At 40.9% G+C, this 13,991-nt stretch overlaps 1 protein-coding gene across 3 annotated transcripts in view; it reads left to right on the top strand.

Moving 5' to 3' along the window:
• The window catches only part of JAK2 (Janus kinase 2), a 160,557-nt gene that overhangs the window by 123,855 nt on the left and 22,711 nt on the right, over positions 1 to 13,991 (top strand). For all 3 annotated transcript variants that reach the window (XM_038401856.2, XM_043515095.1, XM_043515094.1), the window contains exons 14-19: positions 2,237 to 2,364; positions 6,029 to 6,167; positions 7,884 to 8,035; positions 8,733 to 8,883; positions 9,642 to 9,778; positions 10,781 to 10,970. In XM_038401856.2, coding sequence (XP_038257784.1) covers positions 2,237 to 2,364; positions 6,029 to 6,167; positions 7,884 to 8,035; positions 8,733 to 8,883; positions 9,642 to 9,778; positions 10,781 to 10,970 — 897 coding nt within the window. The remainder of the gene's footprint in view (positions 1 to 2,236; positions 2,365 to 6,028; positions 6,168 to 7,883; positions 8,036 to 8,732; positions 8,884 to 9,641; positions 9,779 to 10,780; positions 10,971 to 13,991) is intronic.

Consider the following 13,991-nt stretch of genomic DNA (forward strand, 5'->3'; position numbering starts at 1 on the left):
CGTCAGGGCTTGATGTTGATCCAGGTGACGGAGAGCGAGTCGTAGACGACGTGGTTGGCTCTGGTTCAGCTCGAGAAGTTGATTGCATAGGCTCATCTGCTGCTGGTCGTTTTTCCTTGAAAAACATAGTGATCGGCAACTGTCGCTGTTGTTTCTTGAGCTGCTCAAACATTTCTTGATACGGTCTCAAATCGTCCATAATACTGCTTGTGATTTTGAGGCTTCGTTCCATAGAGGGATCGTATTCAGAAATTAAATCATTCAGGTGTTTCGCTGCTTGGAACACTTCAGCAAATTTATGAAGATTCCAACTTGCTTGCTCTTCCTGATCTTCGTCATCATCTTCGTCTTCTGTAGACGATTTTATCAGTTCCTCTAACTCCCCTCTGTTTTTTCCACCAAATGCATCTGATGAAGTGAGCTGTAGCTCACGAAAGCTTATGCTCTAATAAATTTGTTAGTCTCTAAGGTGCCACGAGTACTCCTTTTCTTTCTTCTAACTCTTTGTTAGTCAATGATTCTCGGTGGCTCACAATTAATTCTTCAATTTCTTCCTCAAGGATGTCGATGAAGCCATCACCACCTGCTTGCCTAGCCACCTGAACAATGTGTTTCACTTCTTTGTCAATGGTTCGGAAACCCTTAAAATCATTCACACATTCTTTCCATAGGTTTTGCCAACATGCATTGACTGTTTCAGGCTTGATTGCATCCACTGCCTGTTTAATATAAGTGATGCAATCGGCAATGTTGAAGGACTTCCAACGCTCCAACACATTAAGATTGGGATCAACATCCATACCGTTACGTATCCATGAGAACGTAAGCCTCGTGTACGTGGCCTTGAAACAGTGAATCACGCGTTGGTCGAGAGGTTAGAGGATGGAGGTAGTATTGGGGGGGAGAAAGATGACTTGAACATCATTATGCGCAAACTGGAGTGCCACAGGGTGGCCAGGAGCATTGTCTACAATCAGCAACACTTTAAAGTCAAGTCCTTTTTCTTCAAGATACCGCTTGACCTCCAGAATGAAACATTTGTGGAACCGATCCAGAAATAATGCTGCCGTCACCTAAGCCTTTTTATTTTATTGCCAGAACAGAAGCAGGAGATTTTTGTTCTTGCCTTTTAGGGCACGGAGATTTGCAGCCCTGTAGAGTAAGCCAGGCTTTATTAAATGCCCATCCGCATTGCCACAAAACAACACAGTCACATGGTCTTCAGCGGCTTTGAAGCCAGGGGCTTGTCTTTCTGATTTTGAAATGTAAGTGCGGTTGGGCATTTTTTTCCAGGAGAGCCCAGTCTCGTCAGCATTAAAAACTTGTTCCGGAAGATAGCCCTTTTCTTCTATGATTTTCTTTAATTGTTCGGGGTAGGCTTTTGCTGCCTCTTCATTGGCAGATGCAGCTTCACCAGTAGTCTGCATGTTTTTGAAGTTGAAGCGGTTCCTAAAACTATTAAGCCAACCTTGGCTGCCTCTGAATTCCTTCTCATCAGAAGATTGCCCTCTTCGGCAGGAGGTTTGAACAGTGCATAGAGGCTAAGAGCCTTTTCTCGCAACATGTTGCAATCGATAGGCACATGTTTATGGTTCATGTCTTCTAGCCACAAGTTTAATGCCTTTTCAGTCTTCACTGAAGTCTTATCACTCAGCTGGCTCATCACCTTAGCAGTTATTGGAGCATTGATGCCACAGCTTGACGAATTTCTCTCTCTCAAATCTTGATGGCACGGATGCTAGATTAGTTGCGGCCATATTTACGCACCACATTGGAGACCGACATACTGTCTCTCAGTAAGTCCAACACAGCCAGTTTTTCCTCCAGTGTTGGAACAGATCGCTGTTTCTTCAGTTGAGCACCAGATGAAGTATTTGGCTTGTGTTTATGGGCCATGTAAGAAAAATATGCATCTTTAAACACTAGAATCACACTCAGTGAGGCAAGATGCTCACACTATGAGAGGCAAGCAGGAACTGAGACCAACTGAGGGAACAGCAGATTCATGTCTCCCATCTCGCGCTCACTCCGGGGCATACGCTCATTGAGTGGAATGGTGGGCGGAATCGCCTGCACTATTTACAGGTATCTTGTTGTTTTTTTTGCTGAGCACGTATAGTTGAATTCGCAGAAGTTAAATGTGTGTATGATGCAATTCACCTGTAGTAGCAGTACGTTTATAAAACAAGAATGAAAAATTAAACAGTCTGTTTACTTTTTAAACACTTTAAATCAGATATCCTGGTGCAGGAGTATGTCAGATTCGGATCCTTGGACACGTATTTGAAAAAGAAGAAAAATTCTATCAATATCGTGTGGAAATTGGAAGTTGCCAAACAGTTGGCATTGGCCATGCATTTTCTGGTAAGTCTAATTTTTTCTTTTTTAGTTGATAGTCAAATTCATATGCTTATGGTTTATTATCTATACATATTACACGCGCGCACACACACACACACACAACTCTACATTAAAATAACATTATTATGCAGTCAAGCACTCAAAAGTTAGGAAATGCCAGAATGAAGGCTGCCTGTTCAACCTAGTTCAGCCCCTTTGTGAGTATGCATGAAGATAGTTTTTAATTACATAATCGCATACTGTTTTTCCACAGGTTTCAGAGTAGCAGCCGTGTTAGTCTGTATTCGCAAAAAGAAAAGGAGTACTTGTGGCACCTTAGAGACTAACGAATTTATTAGAGCATAAGCTTTCGTGAGCTACAGCTCAGGCCCATAAATGCATCTGATGAAGTGAGCTGTAGCTCACGAAAGCTTATGCTCTAATAAATTCGTTAGTCTCTAAGGTGCCACAAGTACTCCTTTTCTTTTGGTTTTTCCACAGGATCCATGCCTCATTCAGTTCACACGATGGACAATCTTCAGTTAATGAGAAGCTAATTCAATATTTTGTTTTCTCCTTATTGTTCAATGTGTGGACGTAGGCCTAATTTACTGCACACTATTCATATACAACTCTGAAGACAGCATTATTTATTTTGTCGCAGGCTTTTCTGAAGCACTTATTGCAGAGGTAGGCAATCTGAGGGCCACGGGCTGCATGCGGCCCATCAGGGTAATCCACTGGCAGACTGTGAGACAGTATTTACATTGGCCATCCACAGGCACAGCCACCCGCAGCTCCCAGTGCGCAATTCGCTGTTTCCGGCCAATGGGAGCTGAGGGAAGCAGCAGCCAGCCTGCGCAGCTTTCCACAGCTCCCATTGGAACCGCAAACCGCGGCCACTGGGAGCTGCAGGCAGCCATGCCTGTGGACAGTCAATGTAAACACTGTCTCATGGCTCGCCAGCGGATTACTCTGACAGGCCGCATGCGCACCGCAGGTTGCCCGCTACTGGCTTATTGGTAGTGTCTAAGTGCATCACAAACGTTAATTAATTTATCCTCACAACATCCTTATCCCCATTTTATGGATGGGAAGCTGAGGCACAGAGTGATAAAGGTCAAAAGTGTCCACTAGAGCAGCATTCAACTGTCTTAACCATGAAATCCTCCCTTTATTTTCTGCAATCCCCTACCTCATTCACTACACACCTTCCAACTTCTGCAACAAATGGGGCAGAGGTCCTACAAAAAGCAGCCTCCTTTACTGTGAAGTCATGATTCATGCCCAGAGCAGATGCATCCTATTCACTAAATGAAGCAGCGGTCCTGTGGAGAAAAAAGTATGTGATCATATAATTAAAGACTATATCATAATGCATACGAATAAGGGAGCTGAATTAAGGTTGCACAGGCAGCCTTAATTCTGGTATTTCCTAACTTCTGAGTGTTTGACTTTGCAACCTTAATAATAATCTTCTAGCATAGCCTTTTGTGTATGATTTCCTAGGTTCTTTTTTTTTAAAAAGAAAGCAAACTGAAAAAACAGAAATTCCCTCATATGGTTCATCACTAGGAGTGGACTCTTTAGTTCCACCTGACAGACATCTGGCACTAGAGCTAATGGCGTAACTGATACCACTAGTAGGTTGTTATCCTCTGTGTGAACCAGCACTAAAGGGAGATGAGACACTCACTTTGATAGTGGGTTTCACATATATTTGCCAGCACCAGAGAACTGGTGAGACTCAGCTGTCTTGGGTTCCATTCCAGGCTCTGGAGGGGAGTCTGTTCTAGTGGGCACAGATTTTTGCACATTCCACCAAGCTGATTTCTTCTGCCCCATCCCCATCAACCTGTCCCTGTCCCTTCTATTTCTCACCCCTGGCTACTTGTGAGAGTTCCAATTTCCTTGCCTTCCCAATCCACGGCCCTACTCCTCAGGCTTCTCATCCCAGTCCCCATCGTCTTTTCCCCAGCCATCACCTGCTCTGAGTTTTCTTTCAGAGTCAGAATCTCTCCTCCTCTCCACACGCAGTCCCAGGCTTCTTGCCCAACTAATCCGAGTTTCCCCCTCCAACTCCCCAGCCTGGTTTTTCTCTTCCAGTCCCAGCCTCACCAGACTCCTTGTTCCAATCTACTCCTTTCTCTCTCGCAATCCAGATGACTTCCCCCTCTGTGCTGCCTGGGGGCCACCAGTGAGGGTCATTGAAGCATAGGAGAGGCAGGCCCTGCTTTCAGTTCTAGCTCCCAGTCCCATCCTAGCCCCTTCACGGTTCAGAGTAGCAGTTACAGGGAAAGCCCTTCTGAGCCTTCATAGCCCTGAGCCGGAGCATGCTCAGCTAATCTGTGGGGATGATGCATGCACAGTTTAGCTGGCACTAGGAGCAGTGAGAGGCTCCAGCATGCTCAGTGAGGATGCAGTTTGTGGAGATTTTAGCTGTTAATGTTGAAGTCTTTACTGCATGTGAAAACTGCGATTTTTTTCAGTCTTATAACTTGGGAAAATTTGGGTGGATTTTCATGAGGATGGCAAAAGTTACATCTCTGACACATATGCCACCCTGCCAAATTTCAAGTCCCTGCTCCAAAGCACAGAGGCAGTATAGCATTTCAGGTGAAAGGTCTTAGTTTTTTTAACATGGGCAAAGTAATGTATATTTTCTTATCCTTCTCAAAAACAACTGAACCATTTTGGCTGAAATTTTCCAAAAAAAATTGAGTTTGAGGCACACATCGGGCATGAAAAATTTCATCTCTGACCGTTAAAGTTTCATAAAGTTATAAGCAAACTGGGCACAGGGCCTTATAATAGGAAGTATTGGGCAACCTTAATAATGGACAGTGCTACCAGCCCTGCCTATAATTAAGGGCTGATCTGTGAGCAGCATTCCTACTGAAGTTAAAAGGGACTTGAAAGCAGAAGAGGGGACAGAATTAGTCCCATCTGAGGGTTAGCCACTTAAAAGATTCTAGGCCAAATTCTGTTCTCTGATACATGCAGGCTGCTCCCATTTCAGTCAAGGAGGTTAGTGCATATATAAGGACAGAACCTTGCAAGCCCCTTCAATGGTCTACATTATTTTTCTCTTTCTTAATCTCTCCTCTTGTGTCCTACTATTCTTCTGCTTTCTCCCTACCTTCCTCTAAATCTTCTTCTTGGACTGTGGCCTTCACTTCTCTATTACTCTGTTGGTGTCATTCCTTCTCTGATGCTGCTCCATAAGCAGCTGTTATTTTGTCCTGTTTTGTTTGCCAAGTGGTCCATTCTCTCCTCTTGTAGAAATCCCAACTTAAAAATAACTTCTTCCAGGAATCATGCCTATCATTCCCCCCCAACCCCTTTCATATCCCTATGCTCAATATAAAGACTTTCTAATAATGTTAATGGCTAACCACCAGTAAAAGCTACTGCCTTTTTTGAATTACTAATATACTTCAGGCCTTATTTGATAGCTGCCTAGCTGTAGAACATATATTAAAGGTATCCGAATTTGAAATCTAGATAGATAGTGGACATAATTTAACCATTAGTTAAATTTTCTAACCAGTTGGAGAGGAATTAGCGGTATCATTTTATTTGTGCCTGCCATATGCGATCTGTTTAATTTCCTAGACTAACACTTTCTTTTAAATGCCTTCTGGTTTTTACCTGTTTATTTACATAAAAATGTATTTGTCTTTATCAGGAAGATAAAAGCCTGGTTCATGGGAATGTATGTGCAAAAAATATCTTGCTTATCAGAGAAGAAGATAGGAAATCTGGAAACCTTCCATTTATCAAGCTTAGTGATCCTGGCATCAGCATGACAGTTTTGCCAAAAGACAGTAAGTCTTGGAGTCAACTATCTGGGCTATTGTTTGTAACATTGAAAATTATTTGTCTTTTTATTCCTCCAACCTCTCATTGTACTGATTGTTTGTTGTGATATAAGCTTCTCCAGCCTTTCTCCAGTCCCTAAAACACCATCCCAGACAGCAGTTAAAACTGCATCTTGTTATCAACAAATGGCTATAGGAAACAAAGTCAAAATTTTCTGCTGGGTGGTTTTGTTTGGTTTTAAATAAGTCTGTACAAGAACACAAACCGGTTAAGATGGTGTATTAGGAAGACTGGCATTTCAACACAGATTACTGTCTGTTCTAAACAAAACATCTTTTCCAAAGGGATGTTTGACCATGCTGTAATGTGGCATGACTCAGTCTACTGTACTTGTGGCATACTGCTGGATTAGTAGTCACTGCAGGTCAGGATTGAAGTGCTTTATTATAGTAATGTGGAGAAGTTTAGAGAACATATGGAAAGCCCAGCATTTTCAAAAGTAACCAGGGATTTTCAGGTGCCCAATTTGAAACTGCGGGGACCTGATTTTCAAAACCATCCCCAATGCATCTCAGGCTGGGCACCTGAAATCACTTCACTCTTGTAAATGATGACCTATATATCTATGATATGCTGCTGTTCTGTCACTTTTACAAGCTGTGAAATGCTTTCAAATGGAGTAAAAATATTAGGACAACATGCACAAGTGGATGCATCTGATTATTGACTATTAGATGGATAGATAATGTATCCAATCTCATTGTCTCCCCTTTTTCGTCTTTTAAAGTGACACTGTCAGGTGAAAATTCATATATTCTTAAACAGGTTTCCTTAGCCGTGTTACAAATAACACCTTAGATTATTCAAATTGGAAGTATTTTTAAAACGTAAGGTACCAGTCTTCATTGATACTGTTTACTCTTTTGGGGGCTATATTCAGTTTGGAAGATGAAAACAGACTAATCCATTTTGGCTTTAATCATATATTAATCATATATTTGGCTTTATAGTTTATATATGGTGGCAGGATGCTGCAACCTTTGGAATGCAAGCAGTGTAGTGTGATGGTGATGTTATCCAATAAACTTTCCATTGAATTTTTTAAAAGTTGCAACATTTCTTTTGATGGTAGTCTTTATGTGAACTTAATTTCAAAAATTCTAAATCTTGGGTCTAAACTGATCAGACGGTATCCTTTCAGCTCGTTCCCCGATCAGTTTTAGTTTTGATCAAATAATGAAGATTCAAACGGTTGAATTCCTCTGTGTGCACACTGCTGCTTGTTGTAGAGTAAGCATGTTGTGCCCCATCTGAAAACTAGTAAGCATACGTCTCTGATTTTTCACCCTCTCCATCTTGTGTGGGAACTACTGTTTCTTGATGGTGGGAAAGGGCATTCATGTCAGAGCAACAACATGATGTAGAAATTCCTTAAATCTGGCTTCATGGGGCTATAAAGAGAAGACAGTCAATGAACTTTTAAAATTAGAAGCAATGGTACTTCATCCTAGTTACAAGTTCATCATTTGTGTGTGTGTCATTCAGCATTTACTATTGAAGAACAGGAACTTGAGAAGAGTTGAAGTATTTCATTCTAAAAAAATAAGAGAATTGTAGAAATTCAAACTTTTACTAATTCTAATGTGTTTAAGTAGAATTTGGACATATAAGTAGACACTTCAGTATTATTCGTGACCTGTTGTGTTTTCATGATTGCATAGTTCTTCTTGAAAGGATACCCTGGGTCCCACCTGAATGCATTGAAAATCCTAAACAGCTAAGCTTGGCAACAGACAAGTGGAGTTTTGGTACCACTTTATGGGAAATCTGCAGTGGGGGAGACAAGCCCCTTGGTGCGCTGGATTCTCCCAGAGTAAGTATGGCAAGTAGAGTTGTTCGTTACTGTATCTTGAACACCATGTTTCTTTGTTGACTATACTTTCTAGTCACCCTTAAAATGCTTTTTTAGTGCAGTATCACATTGGGTCTTGCAGAGAGTCCAACCCCCAAATTATCCAATGCAGAAGCGTTTATAGATATAAAAATGTCTCCAAAAATAGAATACAACTTTAAAAATTTCCAAAATTATTGCTCCGTAATATTGCAGAAGAGTCCCCTAAATGCAAAAACCAACCCTTTTTGGAGCTTTATACAAACTCACTTGTACCCATCGCAAAAGCTTAATCTTGCCTGTGGCCGTTGCTCCAATTTCCCAATAGTTTCCTCCATCAGTTCATTTAATAACACATTCCTAGCAGAGCCACAGGATAGACACTTACCTGGAAGGAGAAACGTCTGAGATACTAGCCCCCTCTGACTCATCCACACTCTCTCATAATCAGAATGAGGCTCTTACAGCTAGAGACAGAACTCAGCCAGCCCACAAGTGGGCAAAACTTTCTTACTGTTCCATCCTAGTTAGGCTGCACAGAATCACCTGCGCAAAGAAAATAAATTGGACTTTCTCGTTTAAACCAGAAATGGCTGTTCTGCCACAGATACCATGTTTGTCACAAAGCTGCTGAGAATGGTATTATATGCTAAAGAATCTTGTATATCTTTAATCCTAGAAGCTACAGTTTTATGAAGATAGGCACCAGCTTCCTGCTCCAAACTGGACAGAACTAGCGAATCTTATAAACAACTGTATGGATTATGAGCCAGATTTCAGACCTTCTTTCAGAGCCATTATACGTGATCTTAACAGCTTGTTCACGCCAGGTAAGCTCATGAAAGAAAGGGAATGGATTTTTGGTAGAAGATTGTGAACTCTTTGGGTCAGGGGCTGTTGTTTTTTTCTGTGTCCATAGAATGCCTAGAATAATTGGATCCTGGTCCAAGGCACTACCACAATATAAACAACAGAAATTATAATGAATATATTTTATTGTTTTCTAGTTTGCTATTAAAAGTGAATTTTACTGGGGGATCACTCAAAACATTTTCATTGTATTATAAATATTTATTTCAAATATATTGGCAAGATTGCACGCCTAGCTTCTTAGTGAAGCACATTATATCAATGATCCTTGTACTTTCTCCCAGTAGCTGGGATAAATACTTCTAAACTTGCTACTGTTCCTGCAGACTTACTCTCTGGTTATCAAATGCCCTTCTGATTTTTGAATGTTGCCCCCCCCCCCCCCGAAAAGGGGCCATTGCACAGTAGGTGTTATAGTTAAACCAGCAGGGATTGGTTTGCAAAAATGCATGTTTGAAAATTCTTAAAGAAGGGTCACTGAGTCAGCTGTCAAGACCAGCCTCTTTTTTTTTGGCCAGCAGCATTCAGAGTGTCACTCCAATTTGCTGGTTTGTCATTCTTTATGGCAGCAACTTAGTATCTGATATTTATTTAGGAAACTGAGTTCAATACACTGTTTATGTCTATCCAGAGCATAATAGAATATTGAGAGGAGAGGGGAGCATGTCAGCAAAATGACATTTGCCCTTTCATCATTTTTTTGTTTGTTTTTGCCCAGATTATGAGCTATTGACAGAAAATGACATGTTGCCAAACATGAGGATTGGCGCTCTTGGGTTTTCTGGGGCGTTTGAAGACAGGGACCCAACGCAATTTGAAGAGAGACACCTTAAGTTCTTACAGCAACTTGGCAAGGTAGGAAGCTTTGAACTCTAATTGGCTGGAAGAAATAAGATTACTTAGGTGTAACTGAGGTTCTCCGAGATGACTCTGCATGTTCTCATTTATGGGTGATTAGCCACTTGAAAGGAAGTTTTGAACTCTAAATCCTGGTCTGCACTAAAAAATTAGGTCTGTTTAACTACGTCTATCAGGCATGTGAAAAATCCACACCCTGAGCGGCGGCGTTAAGCTGACCTAAGTCCTCCTGTCAACTGCACTAGGTTGACGGAAGCGTTCTTCCATCAACCTAGCTCCTGCCTCTTGGGAAGATGAATTACCGATGCTGCTGGGAAAACTCCTCCGGTTGGTATAGATAGCATCTTCAAGGAAGCACTACAGCCGCGCAGCTGTGCTGCTGTAGCGTTTCAAGTGTAGACAAGCCCTAAGTGGCTGGAAGAATCCCACCTTTCAGTTTCCTCTCGGTGATTTCTTGTACATCATTTTCACTGTTCCCTTGTGTTACTGGAATAGATTGTGTAAACACGGTTTCAGACAGATATAAGCACAATGCAGATTCTGTCCTGATTTGCCTTTCAGTCACTGTGTAGGATATCACTAAACAGGAGAGAACTCTGGGATGGAATCTCTGCACTGAATCTAGTGGCACTGAGTGGCTAAATGTTTCAGGAGTGCGTTACTAACACCGAGAAAGACCTATCTTTTTCCATTTTTTATTTTCTGCTCTTAGATTTATTTAAAATTGCTCCTAAGCTCTTCTGCATGGTAACTGATTATTTTTTTGTATCTGAACTATCCTGAATATTCTCTTTCCCACCTCCTCAACCTGCTTCCCAAACACATCTCCCCCTAATCCCACCTAAACTGTCACCTGCCATACTCTCCCCCACAGCCTGGTGTCCTGGTTTTTCACTTTGAAAATCTGTTTACTTTAATCCTGGTGCAGTCGTACACAGGTGATTAGGAAACGACTATGACATGGGCTTTTTTAGTTTAAGTGTTTCTGTTTTGATCTAGGGTAACTTTGGCAGTGTCGAGATGTGCCGGTATGACCCACTACAAGACAATACTGGAGAGGTGGTGGCTGTGAAAAAGCTACAACACAGCACAGAAGAGCACCTACGAGACTTTGAAAGGGAAATTGAAATCCTTAAATCCCTGCAGCACGATAACATTGTTAAGTACAAGGGAGTGTGTTACAGTGCCGGTATGTAAAGCGTTTAACATAGAATCATAGAACTGGAAGGGTCCTCGAGAGGTCATCTAGTCCAGTCCCCTGCACTCAAGGCAGGACTGAGTATCATGTAGATCAGGCCTAACAGGTGTTTGTCCTTCCTTGCTCACACTGCTTATTCATCAATACAAAGCCAGAACTCATTAAATGTTTTCATGTTGTTGGGATAAATTTCTTGACTTTATCAGAGCTTTTATAGATGGCATAGCAAAAGAATCAGTGTCCATCATACAGTGTTTCATTATGCCAAATAGACACAATTTCATCTAGTTAATCTGTTGCAGTTATAGACGACTATTCTCTGATAGCTTCTTTAAAAGTAAAAATTGTAACTATTTGCAACTAATCACACTGTAAAGTACAGATAAAAATCTGTATAGAAAGTCATCAATAGTTCCATAAAAATGTTGGGGAACCAAAATATATCTTCAACTTTTTGGTTTTGACTCACTGCCGTGTCTCAGCAGAGTGAAACTCACCACTTCATGGGCTTCCTTTATTAGGGAGAATAGCCAGGGAATGTGTAGAAGCTTTAAAGTCATGGAGTGAAATCCTGGCTCTGTTGAAATCAGTGGGAGTTTTGCCATTCTCATAGGTAGTGTCAGGATTTCACCCATGGTCTTTGTTTTAAAAAGCCTTGTTTTCAAACCAAAATGAAGCTTTTTAAGCTGTTAATATTGCTGACCAATTTGACAGCAGCTACCATCTTCACCTGTGTAACAAGGTGGAACTTTAAAAGACTAATTTCTGTTTTGTGTTGGGGGTGCTAGTTAAAGCATGAATCAGATATAACTTTGGACATAGTAATAGTCTCTTGCTTCAGAAATAAGCATTTCCACTTCACCTTCATATGTATTTTAAGTAAATATTGTGGCTGTGACTCAGCGCTTAATTTTCAGCAGTAGCTGAGTGTAGGTACACAAATTTGCATTTATGTTAATGTGGGTTTAAGTAGATAAATGCACATTGCTGGGCAGGCTAAAGGACAATTACTAAGCATTCATTGACACAGTATTTAATTAAAAATATGTTCAGTGGTTAAAGAAAAGTTTAAATACACTTCTGTGATTGTGTCCTATTACAGTGCGATAACAATTTGATTTATTTTAGGTAAATGAAAATGTGGGAGAAGATTGCCTTTATAAATTCTGATTTCAGAGACAGCAGGATTAAATTGCAGCATAACTTCTCTCACTTCTTTCTCTAATCAAAACCAGGATTAGGTGGATTTTAGTAGATTTGCTCTCACTTACTGCCTCATTGGAGTAATTTTTTTCCCTAGGGCCTACAGACTTTGAACATTTTTGTTGAGCTTGTCTGTGGCCTCTCATTCTACCCTGCAAAGGAGGTCTTTGTTCTCTTGAAAGAAACCAATTAGTAATTTTTTCTTAAAAGATGATGATAGCCTGCTATGCTCAGAAAGGAATCCCCCCACCCTCACCCCCACCCCACCACCACCACACAGCACACTATTGGGTAGGTGTATTATTAGTGTTGAGATTTGTTTATCTTCTTCTGAAGCAACAGATATCGCCTGATGCTGGAGCAAGGTAGTGTACTTCATGAACAAATGAACTGAGCCAGTATGGCACTCTCAGTTTGTGAACCACAGAGGACATTAATATTCATTCAGTGATCCAGGTACAATATTTAACTCAGTGTCCACCTGTGACAGTGAATTCCACGGGCTGAATCTGTGCTATATGAAGTAGTGTTTCATTTTAGTCTGTGTGTTCTTGCCATTTATTTCACAACTGATGTGTTATGGGACAGAGTAAAACTGAGAGACTGATCAACTTTCATTATGCTCCTTCATTAGAAAATAGTTGGAGAAAAATTGTCTACTGTGAAGCCTTTTTAAAAAGGCCTAAATCTGTTGCATTGTCAGTGTTTTGGGCTTAGCAGAATTTATTGTAGAATTTTGTGCTATTTAAGATGTACTCTAGATAAGGCACTTGAGTATTTCTGGTTAAAAATTGCTGGTAAACTAATAGAGAATTCTCCATCAGTCCTGTAACTCTTTCTTCAATTATGGAGTCATTAGTTTGCTGTAGGTTGAATGCATCTTTTTGTATATTTATTTACTTTACTAGAAAAGTGTCCAGCTGTGAGAATTTGAGGTTTGAGTGAGAGAGGATGTCTAGGTATTCATAGAAGACAATGTGTACAACCACACCACACACAATGCATGTGTTTTGCTCAGTTCATTGTGCATTCTTGTCACTTTGGCACTGCAAAATAAAACATTGATCACATTTTAGAAGTCCTTTCTCTACGACCTTCTCTACACTGGAAAAATACATGGTGTTTACTAATGTGATTTTAAACATATAGACAGGGACAAGTATGTGTTTAATATTGTGTTCGTTAACATGATACTCTTTCCTATTGACTTCACCTCAGTTCTGCATGGATGCAGTGGTATGCTCGTGCATTGTCCATTGCAAAATTGAAGCTTTATTTGCTGTGTGGCTGGGATCCCTGCGCATACCCATGTAACTGGATTGTCACTCCTACTTCTTTCTAGCTCTATGGGGTGTCTTACCCCATGTGCTGTTGGTGGCACTCTGTGTATGACCTCCTGACTCTGTATTCCCTGCTGAGATGTGCCGTAACTCCAGATTTCTCAGGATGCACTGATACAAACATGGTTGGGCATTGTGATAGTATGAACGTTCAAAGCTGTCTGATACATAACTGTTGTGTTCTGCTCTGTGGACATGGTTCAACTTTGTGTTTATTGTAACTAGGACAGAGGAGGACGGTGTCATGACCTCGTTACAAAACCATGGTGGTACATGTAGTGCAGATGTGGCCAAGGTTAAAACTGCAAATCTATCCATCTTACTTCCATACAGAGTAAGAATGTGGTGTGACACAGGCTATGTAAGACTGTTCTAGTCACTCACTTATGTAAGGAAAGGAACTACACATGTTCTGATGGAGCAAGAATAGAAGAGCCTCCAGGGTGAAATATTTAAATATTTTCAGCAC

Source organism: Dermochelys coriacea, chromosome 5 (genome assembly GCF_009764565.3).
Source record: "Dermochelys coriacea isolate rDerCor1 chromosome 5, rDerCor1.pri.v4, whole genome shotgun sequence".
NCBI lineage: Eukaryota > Metazoa > Chordata > Testudines > Dermochelyidae > Dermochelys > Dermochelys coriacea.